Source organism: Phoca vitulina, unplaced genomic scaffold (assembly GCF_004348235.1).
Source record: "Phoca vitulina isolate PV1807 unplaced genomic scaffold, GSC_HSeal_1.0 scaffold8, whole genome shotgun sequence".
NCBI lineage: Eukaryota > Metazoa > Chordata > Mammalia > Carnivora > Phocidae > Phoca > Phoca vitulina.
In genome coordinates, this window is record NW_022589711.1 from 53,687,502 (window position 1) to 53,709,799 (window position 22,298).

At 38.0% G+C, this 22,298-nt stretch overlaps 1 protein-coding gene across 1 annotated transcript in view; it reads right to left on the minus strand.

The window, feature by feature from the left end:
* CLDN16 (claudin 16) overlaps positions 1-10,635 on the minus strand; it is a 22,013-nt gene extending 11,378 nt beyond the window's left edge. The window contains 4 exon segments of the mRNA XM_032406266.1: positions 8,731-8,865; positions 8,867-8,914; positions 8,917-9,077; positions 10,560-10,635. Of these exon segments, the coding sequence (XP_032262157.1) occupies positions 8,731-8,865; positions 8,867-8,914; positions 8,917-9,077; positions 10,560-10,635 (420 nt within the window).
* Between the last annotated feature and the right edge of the window lie 11,663 nt (positions 10,636-22,298).

The following is a 22,298-nucleotide window of genomic DNA, read 5'->3' on the forward strand; positions in this document are numbered from 1 at the left end:
ATATATATATATATATATATATATATATATATATATATATATATATAGGAGAATACTCATTTTACACTAAAAAAAGAGTCTCTTGGCAAAATAATCCAGCAGTGGTGTCATTTTCAAGGCTATTGATCATTTACCTGCAATGACCATATTTAGAAAAGCAATGAGCTCATTAGAGGAAACAAGGAATCCAATTTCATTAGGTATTAATGCTCTGGGGCACACTATGAGATTGCTTGGTATTCACACTCGGTTAAGGTACGTGAGAATAGTGGCTGTAATTAACTAAACTTCTGTGTTAATGTAGCACTTACTGGAGACACCCTTAAAGGTGCCTTTGTGCACAAAAGACAAGGTTAAAAGATTTTATGTTATTTATCATATTTAGGAAAGCCCTTCCTTGTCTGTAATATATAATCTTCACTTACTTATCCCTGTGTTATACAATGGCTTATTAGCTTATTAAGAACTTCCTAAAAGGCAAGTAAATCTAAATTCTTAAAAGTTTTAAGACAAGGTTCTGTTTAAAAAGCAGACTGAGGCTTAAAATATTATGGTTAACCTTTCTTAAAGGGCAAAAATGCAAAATGTTAACTAATAATTCTTATCTTACAGGGTCATTCAAAATAGAAGATTCTAATTTTAAGCTTACTCTTTTCACATGCAATTTATGCATTAATAAATATAGATAATGATACAATAGGAATTTCTACATTATTTCAATGAATATCTATTTATCCTGAAGCAAGGAACAGATTATCTCAATGGGGAGAGCTCAGTTTATCCAAGATGTAACAATAAAAGTACAAGTCACAAAGATGGGGCCAGCATAAGTCTCTTGATATTAATTACTTGCAATAGTAAAACATAGAGATCTTACAGAACAGTCCAGATTTCTGGCTTCTGTTGGAAACTTGGTCCTTCTGGCCACCTGGACTCCTCAGTCCCACATAACAACAATTAGCGGCAGCTGAGTGGCTACTCCCGTAGGTGGGGCTTGTGCTCACAGGTTCCTCAACCCCCTACCCAGTCTGCCTCTCTCATGGATGTTGACTACCCGGTTCCTAACAGCATGTAACTTTCCTGCTCCTGGTGTATAATAATGAGAATACCTTCCTTTGCCTTCAAACTGTCAAATTTCTACCTTTCATTCAAGTCTCACTTCAAAGATACTCTTTCCTCCATGAAGTTCTCCCAGTTTCTCCAGCTGGAGTTAATTTCTTCTTAGATCATACCATAATTTGTTCATATTCTATAGTATTTACAATACAGCCTTATTATTTTATGTACATTTATGTACATCTGTCTCCCATGTCTATCTGTTGTCATCTTTCAAACTTTATTCATTGAGTGTCTGTCATGCGTCAGGCAATAGACTAAGGAAATGCTGGGGATACAGCAGGGACCAAGGCACGTGTGGCACCTTGTTCCAAGGAGCTTACAGACCCTCCTGCTTGGAACATAATAGATGCTCAATAGATGTTTATTGAGAAAAAAAAAGTAGGTCAATTTTTCAAATCCACACACATTAACTCTCATTTGAACTCTAGCTGATACACTATACGCATAGTCGATGCTTAATATGTGCTTTTGACTTGACTGAATAGACAAAACAGCTGAATCCGGGAGTTAGAGAACTATTACTTAGACTACAGAGTTTATACTGACTTGCTGTCCACCTGGACCGTATCTACTCACCTGGCTCTGGGAAGTGTTTACCGTAGGACTCAGGATGAGCAGGATACCACTCAGAAAAACTTTAGGAACCTGTATTAACCATGACTCTTCCCCGTTGAATTTATAGTATCCTAAATTCGCTCCTTAATCCTGGGATTTCTTATTCTGATCTCTTTAGCAGCCTTCCATTAAGGCTTCTCTATCCTAGTCTTTGCCAATTTTTCTTTCCTTATCACTCCGGAAATATTTACAAGCAGCAACACACAATTTTGCCTATCTTGTCTTGTTTCCTGTAGTTCTGGATGTGTTTGTCTTGCCTCCAAGTATTTTATCTATCTTTTGAGAATTAGAGAAATTTAAAAATACTTTAATTCATTGGCATTTATTTTTCACCAGCTACATGGGAGAAAAAAAATATATATATACTAACACACACACACAATAGGCTTAGTAAATATTTATTGTGGGCTGACCACTATCAAGTAAGATTTTTCTTTGCCAATATGCATTAGGTTATAAATGTATATGCAGTGGGATGTATGTGTAAATATAATACATATAGGAGGAAGTATGCATAAACCAAAAGAACAGTAAAATAAGTCATGAAGATATATTATTTTAAAAACCACCTTGCATCCACATACTAGAAGAATTTATGCATTTCACATCACTGTTGCCATTCTTGTGCTAACGTACTTGAACACTGAAGATGCAACTTATCTCTTTCTAGTATTTAATTAAATACATTTATTAAGAGGCAAAAGGTTTAATACTATAGTAAGTAGCCTGTTTTACTACTATGACTTGAAACAATTTCAATTTTAACATGAAAGGCATTTGAATTTTTTATACTACAATTCTGAACTTTTATTTGAATACTTTATATTATTTTTCTTGCTATACTGGCTCTAAAAGAACTCAAAACCGGTATTTATAATGATAAGGAAGCAAGATTAAAATAAGCATAATAGATGTTTCCTTTCCTCTCCATTTAGGTGCCATGAATTTATTTGCTAAATTACATTTGGTTTAGTTCTGCCTGCTTATTTGTGGAGGACTGGCTAGAGGTATAAATGGCAAGAATGAGATAATGCATACTTACTAGGTAAAATATAATTTTTGTGGCCTTCGTGGTTATATGACCTAATTTACATATTTAAACTATGTAAATACTTCACTTTTAACATTTATTGTTGAATTTGTTTAAGTCACATATTTAATCATTTTAGAACCCTTATGAGAGCGTGGTATCACAACTTTGCAATGGCGAGTGCATCAGTTGTGACAGATCACAATGTACGTCGAGTGAATGATAATAAAATATTCATTTATTTTTTTCTCTCTCCTTTTCTTCATTTCTGTCTTTATTTGAAGCACCAGGCAGAAAAGCTTTATTCTCTGGGCCAGAATGCACTCTTCACCAACCTTATTATACCTCCCAGGGAATTAGATTTTTATTCCTATCTTATTAAAAAGAGGAACCAAACCCATATCTTGAAAAAAGTTTAAATTGTAGTAAGATAAAAAATCTTGCCTGGGTAAAGGTGGTGGTCTCCCTACAGAGATACTTCTCATTTATGGTTCAGTGTGTGGTTTCCAAAGATCACTTCATGTTATATTTCATTCATTTATTCATTCTTTTCATAAATATGCCAAGTATCTTAATATGTGCCCAGTCGATTCATGTGAATCACAAGTTCCCATGATTTGGAAGCTGGTGCTAGGTATGGTAGGAGAGCATGAGATGAACGAGAGAATATTTGCAGCCGCCAGGGACTCCTGAAGGAGTTCCCAATGAGTTGAAAAGTAAAACTAGCATATGAAAAATCAGAGTAGATACTAGGTATAATAATTTTAATATTTATTTTATGTCTGAAACAACGTAGTGTCATTAATGTAATTAGAAATCCCAGGGGAGAAGCAGGTTATGGGGGTAAAATAAATCCAAATATTAGAAACCTTCATTTGAAGTAATAAAATTTTAATCATAATAGTGCTTGGTATATAGCAAGTTCTCAGTAAATAATTAACACAAGATTAACTGAAAACGGATTAATCTTGTGAAAACATTCTTTCCTCCTGATAATTGAAAGACCAGTAACTTTATGAAGAAACTATTTTTTTATTTCAGTGTGGATAATGAAGAATTACATATCTTCTAAATTAGTCAACATATTAACAATATTATTAATTCACAATTTATTTTTCTTTTTAAAATGTATACAATGGGTAACTTATGCTATTTTGTCTCTATTGTCTGCCTTCTTCCCTGGTGAGACAAAAAGGGAACAGTCATTAAGTATAAAAATGGGCAACCCACAGCTCAGAGAAGTAAACAAAATTTCTCCAAGAGAATCAATAATGAAAACAGGAATAGAACTTAAATCTCATATCTCTCCCTTCAGTGAACATTATACAAAATGTCATCTCCTCCTCCAGAACAAAAACAAAACAATAAACTGCAAATAGACAATAATATATCTCTTGTTTATTGACTGATTTGTATTTGCGCGGTATTGTGGTAAATGCTTTAGATACACAAGCTCATTTAATCCTCACAGGAGACTTATGATGTGCATATTATTATTCTTTTACAGAAGAGGAAATATACTTTATAGCAATTTTAATGTCTGCAATTTAAACGCATACAGGTATTGCCTGGCAGTGTGGGATTTAATCTCAGGTCCTCGAACATCAAGTCCAACCTGTGAACTTCCTCACTGTAAAGCGTTCTTTCCTGACCCCCTTGAGGTGCTGTATCATAATCTAAATGAGGAAAAAATAGTGGGATGGTCCAGGGACATTGCTGCTTGATGACTTCTGTATAGAGATTAGTTTTCCTCCATTTAATTTCTTGGTGAGTAATTCTACCATTCTTCCAATTGCCTAAAAGCAGTAAAGTGGATTTCAGCCTTGACTTCTCCCCCAAATCAGCTTCTTGCCCCACATGCAACTATCAATCCTATTGATTATAGTTCTTTAGAGCTTCCCATATCTTCACACATCTCGCTATGCTTGCTGCCTCAATAGTCCAGACCACCATCGCTTCCCTTCTGTTCTATGGCAAAGACCTCCCAGTTAGTCTCCCTACACTTCATTTACCCATTCTCACCATTCCCCACAAGTAGCTAGAATAATCGATCTTTGTGAAATACATGCATTTGTTTGTTTTCAGTGAAGCACCTTTCTCTACTGAGTAAGATCTAAGATTTTACGTGAACCAAAGCCTTTGATGACCAAGCTCCTATATACTCCTCCCTATACTGGAAATTCTTACCATGCTGAGACAGTCTAAAGCCACAAATATTGCTCTTACCTGGATCTCTGCCCATACTCTTTCCTGTGCTTGGGATACTCTCCACTTCTCCCTCACCCACCTATTCTTCAAGTCCTAGTTTAGGTATTTCTTCTTCTGGATCGCCTTTACTCATTATCTGAGATTGGGCGAGCTGGCCACTGGGAGTTCTTTGTTATGACGGCACTTGTGACAACATACTGTTATGCTCTGTTCACTTGTCTGTCTCTGCCAGCACGCTAGGAGTAACCTAAAGTAGATCCAGGTTGCATCTTCCTTCCTAACCTGTACCCACCACAGCACCGGGTGCACAGAGGTATCAGTCAGTATTTGTGGAATGAAGGGAGATAGAAAGAAAAGAAAAAAAAAAAAAGGAGAGAGAAGGGGAAGGAAACAGAGATTAAGGAAAAATGAGTGGAAAGAAAAAGAATAAGTAAGGAGAGGAAGAGCATAAGGGATAGAGGAGAGAGGGAAGGAAACAGGAAAAAAGGAGGGAGGAAGAAGGGGAAAAAAAGGGGATAAAGGGAAGGACAGGAAGAAGAAATAAATAAGGAGACAAGGAGGATGGGAAGCAGGAAGGACGGGCGTATGAAGTTACAGGGAAATTGAGAATGTTCGCCCTGGATTCCTAGTGGAAGTTTCGGGGGGAGGCTGTAGACACCATCGGTCCTTTAGTGACGGGCCACATCTCTGGGACTGCAGACCAGTCATAGTCAAGGAGTCCTGGTGTTATTAAAGAATGTGAAGACTGAGGAAGGACTTTGAAACAACGCAGTTTACTTCCTCTTATAATTGAAGAAACTGAGCTGAAGACTGAGCCGGGTCTTGTTCAATGGAAGACAGTTAAAATGCAAACACAGGCTGGAATAATCTTAAAGCCCAAGTTCTGTCCACCATGTGGTCTTCCCAGACATACAGGAAAATCAGTAGTGAAGGAGCAGGCTGGGGCCTCAGGGCCGCTATCCCCGGGTTGGGGTTGCACACAGTGCCATTCCTGGGCCATTTCTTTTTTTCCTAACATTTTTACTTCATGCAAAGAACTTCCCTCTTCAAGGGAGGCCTGAGTAAGGCAAAATAATATTTTATACTATTTTGAGTATTCTGTAGTAAGACAAAAGAATATTTGAGCTCTTTCTGCCTCGTGGCCCTGGTTATTCACCTTAATCCTCTAACAAGCCCTGAGCTTTTGCTCATTCTTTACTTTTGCCATGTGTCCTCTGGTCTGCAAGTCCCCTGCTGCCATTTCTACCTTTTGAAATCCTTTGCATCTTTTGGAGGCTTTGCTCAAATGCCTTTTCCTCCCTGAGGCCTGCTTCAACGTCCCCAACAGTTCATAATAATTCTATCTTCTTTGCTCCAATGGTATATTGTTCATTTCTTTCTCAAATATGAACTGGCCTATGCCTTTCATTATAGTTTCGTGTATATCTTTTTTCCTCACTAAATGTCCGCTCCTGGAAGGCAGGACCCACTCTCGCTTTATCTCTGCCTCCCCTAGTAGGACTAGTGTGGTACTTTTTATATGCCATACATTCGTATTCGTTATGTTGAATTGAACTGTAGAATCTATTTTCCAACTCTGATGCCTACATCGCCCTAGAAGGTTAACAAAGCTAACGAAGCTAAAAATTCATAATACTCCTTTGTGTTTAAATACTCCACAGGTAGGGTTTTTTTAAAAGCACTTTTGTTGTGTCAACTTTTGTCCAATAGTTGTTTAAAGTGAGCTGTTAATAGGAACCAAAGATGATACATCCATAAGGAAGGAAGCAAGGAGAGAGAATAGTAGAGTTGAGACAGTGATTATCAAAACCCCCAAATCTGTGGATAATTGTATGCCTTTATATACTGGCCAATTGGGAGAGCAATTATTACAAGAGATCCATGTCCCTTTAAAAATATTGATAAATAAAGAGATAGTAGGAGAGAAGAGGCCTAATTTGTTTCAGGGTTTTTGTTCTAATGTGGAGGCTTCTTGGGATATGTTTGTGTAATACATTTTAAGTATGAGAAATAGGAAAGAAGCTAAGAAATACTAACTCTTGTCCAAGGTTAGCAAGGATTTACTCGAGGTGAATAACCTGGGCTGCTCATTCCATTCATTTTAACTAGCAGTGCTCTTGCACACAGCAGATGGCAAAGTGGTTGGATACTGAAATCAAAGCAAGAAGGCGCTTTAAATGCCAGGACTCTCAATCTCTCTCAGCAAGGTCTGACCCTTTCTAAACTTCCATTTCTTATCGAGCGAAGTTAGTAATGCTGTCAGCTTGAGCAGAAAGATTTTCAAATTGTTTTAGAAAATATTTTAACAGTGCTTTTAGATGAGGTTTTGCATATTTGTAAAAAATGACTTTTGAGTGTGCTCTAGTTCAATATATTTCTAAATTAATCTCCTGCTACTGGCAATCCAGGCTGCAGGGCTAATGGCAGAAGACTTCTTTATCTGTGCTTTTCTCTAAGCACTGTTCAAAGGGCGCTCTGTGTCTCCTTCACCACTTATATGCACAGCCAGATAAAATACATCACTGGACTCGTATATAGCAGACATCCTTTGCAGTGATTCAATTCTATCACAATTTTCAGAAACATAAATTTCTGGCTCTAAAGAAGCATTTATAACTAACTCTGTTGGTTTTGAAACGCCATGTAGAAGCCAGAGGAAAATTAAAAGCAAAATAAAAATAATAAATGCAAAAATAATACACACCAAAATAGAAAGATTATTACTTTCCGTTTCTAACTCCAACTTGGGAGTCTAATAAATAAAATTAGGGGAAAAAATATATGAAGTAGCTCTTGGGTATCTTTCCTAAACTTCACAGAGTTGACGTTACAGCATTTGTTAGAATAAATTGTTCCCCTCAGGATGTACATAAGAGAGCAGATTGGGTTGCTATATAGTCTTTGAGTTCCTGATATATTGTTTCTTTTTCTTACCCACACTTTCTGAAGCCTTACTAATGAATAGTATCTGATTTTGAAGATTAGATTTTTACTCAGTTCTACCTTTCTCAGATTCCTCTAGTCACAGGAAATTATTATAAACTTCAAAATTGCTTCTTTCTGAGCTTCTCCAGTAAGAAAAATAAAATGCTTCAAATTTGAACCACTCACTCATTTCTTACATAGCAGTTGGCTTCCAAGAGCAGCTTATTTTTGAGAGGGTTTTGTAAATCCTTATCTGTCCCCGGTACTTCAGGACCCACTGGAAAGACTTGTTCTCCCTCAGAATACTTGTTCCTACTTGGAAACTCCTTAAAATAACATTTTTTCTCTTGCATAGTAATTGGGTAAGTTTGATATACCTTGAGTTTGATTACTCAATTTCTTACATTATCACTTCTTAAGAGAGGCTCTCGTGCTACTCATAATCAAGCTTAGAAAGTGTTTGGTTGTCAGAAAGGGTGTCACTGGAATGTTATTCAATTTAGCATCGGCAGCAGGGGAAGAGGTGAGTTTCAGGAGGACTCAGTGACTGGGGTTATGTGATTACCTTTGTGTGAATTCATCCTGCTGAAAAAAGAGGGATTATTCAATTACCTCATCTATAAAATGGGATAACAACACCACCTACCTCATAGATTAGCTGTGATGATTAAATGAGCTAATAAGGTAAGACTCAGGAAGTAGTAAATAAGGAGTAAGTCCGTCCATGTTGGCTATTATTTCTTTCATTAGTCCTGGTAAGTGTCCTGAGACAGTGGGACTGAGAGAAAATTTGGACAAACTCAGGTCAGAAAAAGAAGGTGCTGACTTCTTACCTCCAGGGAATCGTCAGCATTCACCATCCAACAGTCTGTCCAGGTGGCCACAACCAAGAACCCAGTAGAGAAAAAGGCAAAGAAGCAGGCGACGTACTGAAGAAGATCCCTCATTTTAGCGAGCAGCCTGTCTGGAAGGGACACATGGGCAGCTGCCTGCCCTGGGCCCACTCAGGTGGCTGGAACGCTGTCAGGCTTCCGAGTTTCTGCTACCTGGGGATGGGAAAACACCAGGCTTTTACTTTTCCTCACAGTCCACTGCAGACGTCTTAAGTTGTGGTCAGAGTAATGCGAACAGGCTGTGACCCACAGAGGGGTCCTGGAGGTCACGATCCAAAGCACCCAGCCTCCAATCAGAAGTCAGGTCAGTGAAAGGGCTGAGTGTGTTTTGGGTGGGGGAGAAAAGGAGACCTGGTAACATTTTCTGCCCAGACTGTGGGCTGATGTCAGATGATGGTCACCCGAAGCACGTGCCAGGGCCAAGATGGAGAGAAAGAAGAAGGGTCACACCCCATGCTGACGCCTGTAAGCTGATCTTTCTCAGGCCCTCCAGGGAAAGTGAGCTATTCTCCTCCCCCCCTCCGTAAGGAGGCTACACGGTTGACTGCGTGCTATTTTATTATGAGGACTATTTTAATATGCGTTGACTACCTTAGACAGACAGGCCACTGGTGCAACTATGCCAAACAAGTGCTAGCTCCAGGGAGTTTGCATTCCACGGTGCTGGGCAGAACAGCCCCTTGAAGGGGCTCCTAACCACAGCTCCTAACCTCTGGGCACCACAGGGTGGGAGGGACGACGTGAGCATTTTCATCCAGCTAGCTCTGCGCCGAAATCCTGGCTCTGAAGCTTAGAGGCTGAGGGCACTTGGGTTGTGGTTTCTGTAATATTGGAGGTATGAGTGCCATCTTCATGAGATGCTTGTGAGCATTAAACGATACTGTGTCTGTATATCATTTAGAGGAGTATCTGACAAAAGTAGCTAAATGGTAAACATCAACATGACCAAGAATTCCCTATAGGATTACTTTTCTCCCATGGACCACTGTTTGAATACATGTAAAAAACAATCCTATTTATATCAGGAAAAAGGATTTTTTAAAGAGTTTTTGATATAGCCCTGGCAACTGCAGTTTTACCTATACCTGAGCAGGTGGTCTTATTGGGCATAAATATTCCATAACCAGTAGTCTTTTAAAAATACTTAAAAGAGCATACATACACCATTTTATCATCATCAGATAGACTTCTCTAAACTAAAACACAAAATTTAAGTGATAATAATAAAAACTATTTTGCATGGTTCTTAACCCGAGAGAGAGGGAGATAGAAAAAGAAGGGGTTGGTGAGAAACAGGAGAAGAATTACAAATAGGTCATTACTTTGGGAAGCATCAGCCACTAAGACAGTTATTTTAGGAACAACTCAAGGAAGGATTCCTTTTTTTTTTCCAACTTAAAAGTGATTGGGTTATACTATTTAGGGTAAAAGGCTAAAATCAGTATTGATACAATATATTTTGAGTGTATATTAAAACAATAAGCTTTTATAACTAAAACTCATTATTTTCTCATTTTAATTCACTCATGTTCAAATATATAAATGTAAATTTAAAAGTAAACTTAAATGTAAAAGTTGATGTAAAACCATATGTGGACTATAAACCAACTGTCACCATAAACAAGGATATATATGTTAATGGTAATCATTAATTTGTAAGGTGCATTAGAGATGCTTTCAATTTTACTTATTTTATTGACTTATTTTACTTAAAAATTGGGAAAAATAATGTTTGTTTTTTAAAGTGCCCGTTCAAAGAATGGAATTACCTATGGCAGCTACAATGCACATGCTACTTTGGTGAGTCACAAATCTTTCTCTGTGCCCTAAATCTAAAACGTTCATGCTCTATTGATCTGGGAGAGGAAACCCATTCCAAAAGCACACAACCCATTACAGGAAAAGTTCTGGACTTAGCAGCTAGCTTTCCAGCCAGAAGACCTTTCACAATGAACTTGTCTTGCTGACAGTGCACCCAGGACAATGGGTCTAAAACTTCAGTGCGCCCTATCATCTCCAAAGCCACTTGTTAGAACTGCAGAAGTGGGAGCTCCAACCCTCAAAGGTTTGAATTCAGAAAACTGGGCATGGGGTGCCAGGTGTTCACATGTTATAAATGTCTTGTATAAAATTCTGATTCTGAAACAGATGACTGTGCTTTGAGAGACTAAGAACAGAAGAAAAATCAGGATTAAACCCAGCATACTATTTTTCGGAGTCAAATACTATAGATCATAAAGGTGTGGGCAGGGAGATGTCAGAATCGTATCTTTGGTGCCATCATTTCCCTCATGAGTTCCAATACCAAAGAGATCCAAGTATCAGGACTTAATGGAGAGGACAAAGAGAGGGAGAAAACACTGAGCACATTGTACGATCTACATACAAACACACACATGCACACATGTATCTTGGGAAATCAGAGATTCTTCCACAGGAAAGGTATAGACTGTAACTTAATTTACTACTTCCTCAAATTGTACTGAACATTGTTAATGATTGAAGGTGGAGGTACTATTCCTGCAAATATAGAACTGTTCCAGAATCAAAAGTTTGGTACTTTTAGAGAATACTATAAGACAAATCAGGTTTCCATGTTATTTCTGAGGGTGAGGCCATAAAAGAAAGGGGATCCAAGAGAGGAAGAGCCACACTGACTCATAGAGTAGGAAGGACTTCATGGTGGAATGTATGTGCATTTCTAAGGAAGATTTCAGTGTGCAGGCAGCTGTTAGGATGGAGGGTGTAGAAGTAGAACAAATCACTCACAAGCCTAAACTGACAAATCCCTCTAGCTCTCTGCCCATGCTCTAGACTCCCATAATTAGCTTTATCAACTCAATCCCGGTTTAGTTCCATTCCGTGCAGCACACATTTATGGACAGACTACTCTGACTTCAGTCCTAGGCTAAGTTCTGGGGACACAGAAAACATGGAAGATGGAAGACCTGGTCCCGGTCTTCATAAGCTCAATAGTAAATACAAAATATCTTTGCCAGACTAGGTCTGTATTGTCTATATTTTATACGACATAGAAAATTTATACTGTCTTTTCAAGACATTTAGAACTGTGCCCCCAAATATGGTTGAAACTTCCAATTTCAATGCGAAAGGTTGTCCTAAATTCAAAGTAGATCCCTTACATTTTAGAAGTCTGGAGGGATGGGCATTATAGATAGATTAGAATTTAAGGAAAAACTTGGGGGGAGGGGAGAGAAAGAGGCAGCTGGTACAATCCCTTACTGTCCTCAGTTCTGCTTACATTTTTGTGTTGTGTTTCTTCTTAAGGTGAAAGAATATAATCTTGAGTTCTTTGAGATGGAGTTTCTAAGTAACACGCTACCAGCAAGTTCAACACTGCTATTTTAATGTTCTTGTTGTTCAGTTGGTAACTTTAATTTCAAGTTTTATAGTGATAACTGTAAATGATTTGGCTGCTGAACTCTGTTACAATTTTTATGTCATACATTATATTATACACATCATTGCAAATTAATATGAAGGGAAATATATGTTACATATCAAAACTTGTGACTTTGAATTCTAGTATGTTTAGTGTTTTTGCAAAAATGTTTGTTTTTATATTATCTGTGATTTTAATATAGTTGAACTAGATTTCTTTGTGATTAACAGTTTCATTGAATGAGCAGTATGGAAATAGTGTTACTTGACATTTTGAGCCTTCTCAGGTTTATCTAAATCATTGGTAGCTTAACAAATTCCAGACTTATTGTACATATTTTTTTTTAATAAAAGGAATGTGTATTTCCTCTAAGTTTGCATGCAGGAGTGTATAATATCGTGTGTTGTGTGTGTGTGTGTGTGTGTGTGTGTGCCTAAGGCATGCGGCCAACTTACTATCTGCTAATAATAGGAGAGCTTTGATATGATCATGATCATCAGAATTGTACCTACTATAGACAATTAAAACTGAAAAAGTCTCAATAAAACTATGAAATGTGAAAAAAAAAAAAGTGAGTGGCCCAGAGCCAGGCTCATGGTGTGAAGTGAACAACTCCATTCAGGTAACTCTGAATTCAGCCTTAAGTTATAGTTGCACTTCCAAAACCAGTGCCCAGGCACATTAGTTTGAAACGAACAGGGCATCCCAATGTAGTAGAAACACAAAGGACAATTATCCCTGTGCATGTGGCACAGTAGTGTTTACAAAATATTTTCAAATGCATTATCTCATCTGAGCTTCATGGAGACAGCTTTGTTTTCTTCACCAGCACATCCCAAGTACTGAAAATTCTGCCTGGCATGCAGGAGGTCTTAACAAATATCAGCTAAATTGGACTGAATCCTCCCAGCTCCCACATTTCACAGAAGAGGAAGTAAGGTTGGACTTGGTCCTTCTGAACCATCCAGGGTTCCCCCAGGATCAATCCTAGACTGGCAGAGGGGTGCTATGATCTTTGCAGTTCCAGAGCTCTCTGTTCTGCAGGATCCCCAAGACATTTTGGTCCATTCATATACACGGTGTTCCCTTGGGTCCACACTGCTCCCGGCTGAAGCTTTAGAGCCACCTGATGAGGAGGTGAGTGGCATCCTCAACCTAGCGGCTGGGCTGCTGGTCAATGAAAGGAGTTCACTGTACAAGAGGAAAGACTGCAGTTCTCCTGTTGGCCTCTAGGTAGAAGCAGCTCTGCATTTTCCGTTGAGAAAGACAGCAAGTGGTTTTCATGTTAACTGTGTTGTTTGTTAGTGTCACAAACTATCCCTTCTATCTATGCTCTTTATAATAATACAAGTCCTTAGAAGGAATAGTTGATTTACTCCACAACTTATGAATAATCTTCTCACTCATTATTTAACTGCCCAGTGCTCAATGGAAAAACCTACACAGTAAAATCAGTTGCTGTGGTCAAAGGCCATGCTGACTATAACTAATAGAAAAATAAATCGGTGGTTAAAAGCTTGGACCTCAGAGTCAGGCAAACTCGAGTTCAGGCTAAGCTACTTAATACATGTGAGCTCCTGGGAAAGCTACTTAATTGCTTGCTCAATAAAATAAGAATTATGCATTCTGCCTAAGATGGCTATGAGAAATAAATAACATTTTTCAAGGTCTTAATACAGTGCCTGGAAAATAAGAAGCAATCAATGAATTATGATATCAGAGTAGATGAGTCGAAACCCCTTTCCCTAGGCATAGAGTGAGGTGTGGGAACTCTCATCCTTCTCCATGGTGACAGGGAAGTGGGACTCAACACATACCACCAGCTGTCTCCAGAAATGTCTCCTAATAATTTATCTCCTTTCTTGCAGTTCACCTGGTATGGTGGCAGGAGTTGGAGTGTAGGCAGACAGGGCTGAGAGAGCTGGGCCATTAAGAGTTGTGACACAGGTTCTAAGACACCTCTTTTGCAACATCTGCCTGGGGTCTCTGGTCCCATTGTGGAATGTGGGTACTTATCGTCTAGTGACCTCAGTTGAAACTGAGACTAAAATGTATCCAATTGAAAAACCCACTGTATAGGCTTATGTGATGTTAGACTGAATTCTAGCATTCATCCTGGCCAGATCATGCTTGGATTTGGTGTGTTTAGTCCTGAGGACCACCGTTTAAGATAAACTGGAGCCCATCTAGAGGAGAAGCTTCCAGTTAGTGAAATTAGTGAGGAGATTCATAGCCATCTCATTTTAGATACGGCCACAGAACGTTAGGGTGAAGAGGGCATTTTAAATCTAGATAAAGGAGACAGTAAACATGATAGCGGGTTTTAAATAATAAGAGGAGAGCCGTGTGGGAAAGAAATGATGATCTTTCTGGAAGGCTTCAGAGAATGTAAAAAGTATTTAAAAGCATAGAAAGGCAGATTTGGATTCAATTAAGGGAAAAATTTCTAACAACTAGAAATGACTGAAAGGAAGTCTCTTCTGTTGGGTTTCTTGACATTGAAGATATTTGAAGATATTCAAATAGAGGAAGGACTACCATTGGTAGAGAGTTCATGAATCAGTTCATGATGGGATACTTGAACTCTCCAATGTGGAGAATGCTTGGGAGAGCAGGAACTCCTGGAAATTTTATGTTCTTCATTCATCTCTTACCTTACATAGAATGTGAGTCTTACTTAAGTCTCAGAGATAACTCAGTGAATTATTCATCAAAAATCACACCTCAGTTCAGCAGCAGTGCATACATCACTACTCATTCTGTAACTTATTTCACCTGGAAAAACAAGACTTCATCATGGTACAGTACAAGTCAACCTTCAAGGGTACTTTGGGTGAACCATGCTAGAATAAACATGGTATCAAAGGTTAGCATTTTACTCCTTTAGATGTTAACACGTAACTCAAAAAGCCATCCCAACATGAAACTTTTCTCCTGAATGGCCTACACCCCTGCATACATACCCTTATGTTCAGTATTAAATTAGTGTTAAGTAATTCTATCAGAATCAGGCTTGATCTCACAAGCTGAACTTTTTCCAATTGACTCAATCACATTCAGTTTGCCATTACTAACGTTTTCTCACCATTTTGCCTTTCATTCTTGTTTTCTCTCCACTCTGGTTCAAGGCTAAGGATTAGGACAGATAGGAATTAAGTTTACAGGTAGCAGTAATAAGGGATGCTACCTGGTCTCTCTGCTACTTGATAACTTTTGCTTTCTTGTCTAAAACCTTCAGTGACTCAACAAATAGCAAGTTAATCCATGCTCCTCAATCTGGAATTGAATATGTTCCACAAGGTGACTATAACCTGCCACTCCAGCTTCATTTTTTCTCTACTGCCCTAAACATATACTAAACTATGGGTATAGCAGAGCACTCAGCGTTTCTTCATCTTATGCTTTTTCCTCCTACCTCTAGGCCCTTGATAACATGAATAAAAGTTCTATATACCAGTTTTTAAAGAATTAATGGAAAGAACTCTCTATCAACTTATCTTAGTTATATTTAACTGGATTTCATGAACATTTTCAATTACATTATTTCATTTTTTATTTAAGACGTAATTAGAAAGGCATCATATCACCATTTTGCAGATGAGGAAAATGAGGATCATTTATCAAGTGACTTAACCAAACTGACAGAACTAGAAAGTGGCAGAATCCGAGTTTGGATCTCAGACAATCAAAATGGAACACAGGCAGGCGTCCAATGGAAACTATGAAAGCCAACATAGATGAGTCAGGGAAATGGAATTCCTTCTGAGGAGCTCAAGGCCCACTCACACCTGGCAAATATTCAGGGGTAGGCTTCTACTCCACCTGGTACCTGTCCAAAATTCTGACTCCATAAAATCCTAAAGCAGGATTCAGATGTCAGATTAATGTAAGATTGAATAGGATAGAATCGCAGGGCCTGGCACTCATAACATTTGGATTATCATCTTGGTACTACAAAAGCTCTCTAGTGAAACTATGAAGCAAGTCACTTTACTCATTTGAATTTATCAGTGAAATAGTTTCAACCAATCTGCCCTCAGGAGTGAAATTGAGTGACATCACTCATGAAAGGTGGAAGGCTCTATTGTACTATGTGTCTTGTTTTACACATACATAGAAACATCGTAAAGTTCTACCCTCCTTTAGAAAGACTTTCTCCCGCCACTCTGGCCTCTTCCCTCTCTCTCACAAACCTACCCACTGCAATCCTCTTCCATCTTCAAGGAACTTCTCAAATGTTATCTTCTTTTGAGTACACTGTGAGGCCCCCATTTGTATGTACTCTGTCCTTTGAATTAATATTAACACTTGGCTTATAATAATAATACATATTATATATAATGATAATAATTATTATTATCATTGCAAACATTTTTTGAGGGCTTATTACATGACACAGACTTAGCTCATTGTTTTTCAAATATCATGTCTTTTCATTTTTCCAATGATCAGAAGAGGTCATTGCTATTATAAACACACATGTTATGGATGAGGAAACAGGTGACTAGAGTGATATTTTAACCTATCCCTGTTTTTACAACTAGTAGATCATGGAACCAGGATCCCAGGTCAGACTGACTCCAGAAAACACAGTGCTAATACCACTGTGTAATATAGACTTCTATCTTATATTAGCACCGTATTTTTTCCTACTAGATCACTGGAAACCCATGATTAAAACCAGAAGACTATCTTGGAGATAATCTTTTTAGCCATCTCATTTTACAGATGAAGAAAATGAGACCCCAGGAAAGTATCTCACCCAAGGTGACGCAACTGCTAATGAGACAGATAGGACCCAAACCTCTTCCATTTTTCGCTTTCCACCATGCCTGTAGGATTCATAAGGGCATAGGGGGCACCTTCTCATCCTCTTACCACCTGCAGCATTGCACACACACCTTCCTACAGCAAATGCCTGAAAGTTAAATTTTATTGGATTTTTTTTTGTAATCAAAGATCACTAATTAGAACACACAGAGAAATCAGAGTATATTACTATTGTTAATGGCATACATCAAATGCAAACTATTAAGTGATGTTCTTGCATATGTAAAGAGATTTAAACAAATGATCAAAACATTGGTGGACAGTGTTTTGTTTATTTTTTTGTTTGATTTATTTTATTTTTTGGCAAAGATAACTAAATTGGATCAACCAAGTTCCACTAAGCCAAACTGATTTACAGGGATGAAACTAACTGAAAGTGATAAGGCCAAAAATGGGGCCTAGGAGTGAAAATTCTTTCAATCTTCCCAATCTGACCCTTGTCTACTTGTCTAGATCCACCTACTATGACCCCTTTAATATGCACCTAGTTCCTTTGATCCAGTAACACTCTCTGGCATCTGGACAAACCTTTTCTTCTGTCTGGAAGATCCCTGCTCTTCCCCTTTCTTCACCACTTACCTAACTCCTCTTCCTCCTTCTAGATGCAGGTTTCATTATTTCAGAGGTGACTGACTTTTAAAACTGTTTGATCATCAGAACCACCTGAGGAGTTGTTATCAAAAAGCAGATACCCACAGTGATAGTGATTTTCAGCCATCATAATTTCTTACAAGGTCTTTGGGAGATTCTGGGAAATCACTGCCTTGGACTTCTCAGAGCCTATCCTTCCCCAGTGACATCAGTTAAGCGATTGTAATTGTGTCTTTCCTCCTAACCAGGTTGGGAGCTCCTTATGGCAGAGATGTGCCTTCTATTTCTCTAACACCAGTTAGCATTAGGTTATTAATCAAGGTTACATGAATAAATGAAGTAGGCAAATCAACAGCTTCTTTTCTCAAAATGTTTCCTATGTCTACAGTATAAGCATATTTATTCCACTATTTTCTGATAAGCTTTTCAAATCCTCTTGGTTAAAGTTGATCTCTTCTTACTGTATATTATCATGGTAGATACCTTTTTAATTCAATTAGCCAACTTATAGTACATCATTAGTTTCAGATGTAGTGTTCAATGATTTATTAGTTATGTATAACACCCAGTGCTCATCACATCATGTGCCCTCGTGGTAGATATTTTTGTTTATTTTTCTTTTGCAACACTTTATAGCCTGACCTATATGTATGTATTTGGGCATCTCTCCCACTGAGTTCTGAGCTTCTGGAAGTCAGGGTCTTTTTAGTTTTGTGATTCTTTCAATAATCATCAACATACTCCATTTATACTTGCTGAATTAAAACAAAATTTTGTATTTCTTTAATTTTCTAAATTTTTTAATCTTTCCTATCACTGAGGTTCCCAGAATAAAATCCTTATGCCCACATAAAACATAACATTCCACAGAAATACATCTAATAATCTTGAGTTGATCTCATACACAAAGGCTTTTGATTCTCAAGCAAAAATCTAGGACCATATATATGTGTGTGTGTGTGTGTGTGTGTGTGTGTGTGTATCCAACAGGAAGAGAGATGAGGTTTCAGAACATGGAGTAGGACATAATTAACACAAGGACACAAAATTCTTCATCATAAACAAATCTGAATTTGGTTTCAGAAAAAAAATTATTCTGAAGTCAGTGATGTGGATTAGTTTGCAAATTGTGCCTGTCACCCAAGTCCAATGTCCCTTCAGTTCCAAGCTCTCTCCAGCAGGACTTGTCAGTAAAAGCAGTACACAAGAATGGGTGTGATGCTTGGCAAGGTGAAGGAAGTGGTTACTGGAATTATTTTCCCATTGTGATGATCTGAAATCCAGATGCAGGGACAACAGAGACAGAAATTTAGAGCTGGGTAACTAATCAGAGAATTAAAAAAAAAAAAGGGGGGGAAGAGCTAAGGCAGGGCAAAGGTGAAGAAATGGACAAGGATTAAAGAAGGCAGGCAACCAGAGGAAGATAACAATGAAGTTGGAAAAGCTAAATCTTTTAGAAATGGAAAACCTATTGAGTACTCATTTTGAATTAACCCATAAATACCTTGTTGGGTAGAAGAAAGACTCTTCTTTTTTTTAAAGATTTTATTTATTTATTTGACAGAGAAAGAGATAGTGAGAGCAGGAACACAAGCAGGGGGAGTGGGAGAGGGAGAAGCAGGCTTCCTGCCGAGCAGGGAGCCCGATGTGGGACTCAATCCCAGGACCCTGGGATCATGACCTGAGCCGAAGGCAGACGCTTAACAACTGAGCCACCCAGGTGCCCAAGAAGGAAGACTCTTGAAATAAATAAATTGGAATCAACTGTAAATGCTGCACACATAAATGATAAATGAACAAATGCACGGAAGAACATCTGGATCAATTTATGTCTATAATTTTAAGTAGTGTCATCATACTTTATTCTTTCAACCCTCTGCCATCCTCTTTGGGCAGACATGTCTAATTTTCTCAAATGTAACTGGGCTCCAGCACACACACACACACACACACACACACACACACACACACATCTAGTTTCTTCCTTTATGAGACCTGTTTACGTCTAAAACATTTCCTCTTACTCCTGCCATGTGGGTCTTGCAGCTGAGCTCCTGCAATAGCCAATGACTTTCTCTAGTATGACCCAACTCAGATCTATAATGAGGCTACACTCATAGCTCTGACATTCCAAAGAGCCCAGGAATTGAAGCAAAATTAAATGCCAAGTCTGTAAAACAAAATGAAACAGACTAAATCCCCTTGGTCAGTTAACATTTGCAAAAATGCTGTCAGTAAGTTATTAAGCAAACACTATTTATTTAACCTTCATGAATTGTATGGGAAAGGCAAAGGTAGGACTGCTTATCATTTATCCTAAAGTGCATCTCACTAGCTGGAGTTTGAACATCCTTTCTGAATATATAAAAATGATAGGGGTTAGGTGTAGGAAGGAGAGAAACAGAAATACAGTCCTTCACAATAACACATAAGGTATCTTTGAAAGTTTTGTAAGCATATGTCCCTCCTTATAAATAAATATACATACAGTCCAAAGACCTATAAATCCAATGCTATCAAAATTTATTTAACCATATCCTACTTTGCTACCTTCATTTTGAAGATGTCAAATGCTAACATAGACTTAATTAATCTTTGCTTATATTTTTTAATGATGCTTAAAATTAGAGCAAATATAGTATTAGAACCCTGCATACAGTATATGTAAAATTTAAAAAAAGTTATTTAGGTATTGCCTTTAAACCAAAAGACTCTTGTTTATTTTAACAACTGCTATTGTTTGTTTGTTTAATAAGTGAGTGTCAACTGAAAAATTAAATCTATTAAGTGATGTGCCTGGATCTAGCTAGATAAGTCATTATCTGAATGTGGGAGCGAATTCGCAGATCTTGCATGCTGAATTCCATGTGCTACATGAATTAGGTTCAACCACAAGAGGATTGTTTTCCAAACAGATGGCCAACAACGTGTCCAGTCCTGCAGAGTAATGAAGAATGGAGTGTTTCGGGACGTTAGAAAGGTCAGGAGGAGAAGGAAGTAAACAGTCAGCTTGCCACTCCTTTAGATGGCATCCTCCATATGCTGCCAAGTTTTTCTGAGCTAAAGCAATTCATAATCCTTATTGATAATTTACACATTTGGCCTTGTACACATTAAAGATCTCCAACTCTACCAAAGTGGAAACTATCAAAAAAAAAAAAAAAAGAAAGAAAAGCTACTTTCAGTGTTGGAGGGAAAAGAAAGAAAGAAATCCCTATTGTTGCTCCCAATGATTCAAGGCCCCACCCCTCTCATGGTAGACCAGACTAGATTTTTGGTGTCTGGGGTTTTTTGCTTGCTTTTTGATCTCTAGAACCTTCCTATGTCTGAGTTCCATGATTCTATGAGATATATCCTAACAAGCTCCAATTCTGCTACCTAAAAACCCTACTCTTACTTTCATTACCCATAAGGGAAGACAAGCATCTGAGACAGCCCCTGAGAAGTTTCTTCTTACAAAAAGAATAGAAAAGGGAGAGTCAGGTGTTTCTTAACAAGTAAGGCAGAGCTTTAATTGCAGGGGAAATGTTTAAGGATTTCTCAAATCCCTTACCAGACTATCAAAGAAATACTCTGCCTGTCTTATATTTTTAAAGTATGGGTGCGTTTTGGACTGTCATGTATGTTCTATGTTATGGATTGATTGTGAAGAACCAGTAATATATTTTCTATATCATTCCCTGGTTCTGAAGACTTTATTCATAAAGAAAACATGTTGCCTGAGCACTTGTACTAGATATTGAACAATCAAAGACGACTAAGAGTCTGTTCTCTAGGGGCTCACAATCTACCCTGAGCGCAGTAGATTTAGGGCAATGTAAAGTAGTTAAATACCAGGCATTACAACTCTATTTGAAGATATCTACTCCTCACACTTAAGAAGTTCAGAAAAGGTAAGTCTCCCTTAGAAATTTAGGCTAAAAAACAGAATTAAGTCAACATTTCTCTCCTTAAGTTTGTCAAGCAAATTAGGAATCAGGGACTGCATTTCTTTTTCCTAAATAAGTCACTCCTAAAAATATAACATGTTCTTAAGCCTGTATGCTTAATGGAATCATTCTTAAAATGTTTCTTTTATCATAAGTATGAAGTAAGAATTTGCTAGCTAATAGGTCAGTGACATTCTAGAGATGGAGGTAGGTTATGGATGAGCAACAAGGAACAAGATGCCTAAAGTCTCTCAAAGACCCAGGTTTTAGCTCCAACTCAGACATATGGTCATTATTTTAGGAAAAATATTTCACTACTTTTAGTCTTACTTTCAAAGCATGAGGAGGAAAGGAAGGGAGCTCTCAGCTTCTTAAAAGTCTTATTTTAAATTGGATTTCCTAAACCCTCCAGATGCCAAGCAGAGGACACTGAGAAATAGAGTTGTTGGGGTGGTAATGTCAGGGATGAAAGGGTAGAACAAAACCAAGGGTTGCATTTTGAGATTCCGGCATATATCAGGAGGCACAGTGGGGTCTGAGATGCGGGTGGAAACACCAGTGGTAAGAAGGCTGATGCCAATAATCAGGAAGCAGGAGGCAGGCCCTGGCAAGCCCATCAGATATAAGCCACCTGCCTCAGGTAGACTTTGATACCTAAGGCAGACCTTTGTCAATCCCAGCCTTTATGTTTCCCTTTAAGGAAAACAATGGAGGAAAGCTAATTTGCAGATAATTGTTACGCACCAGGGGCCATA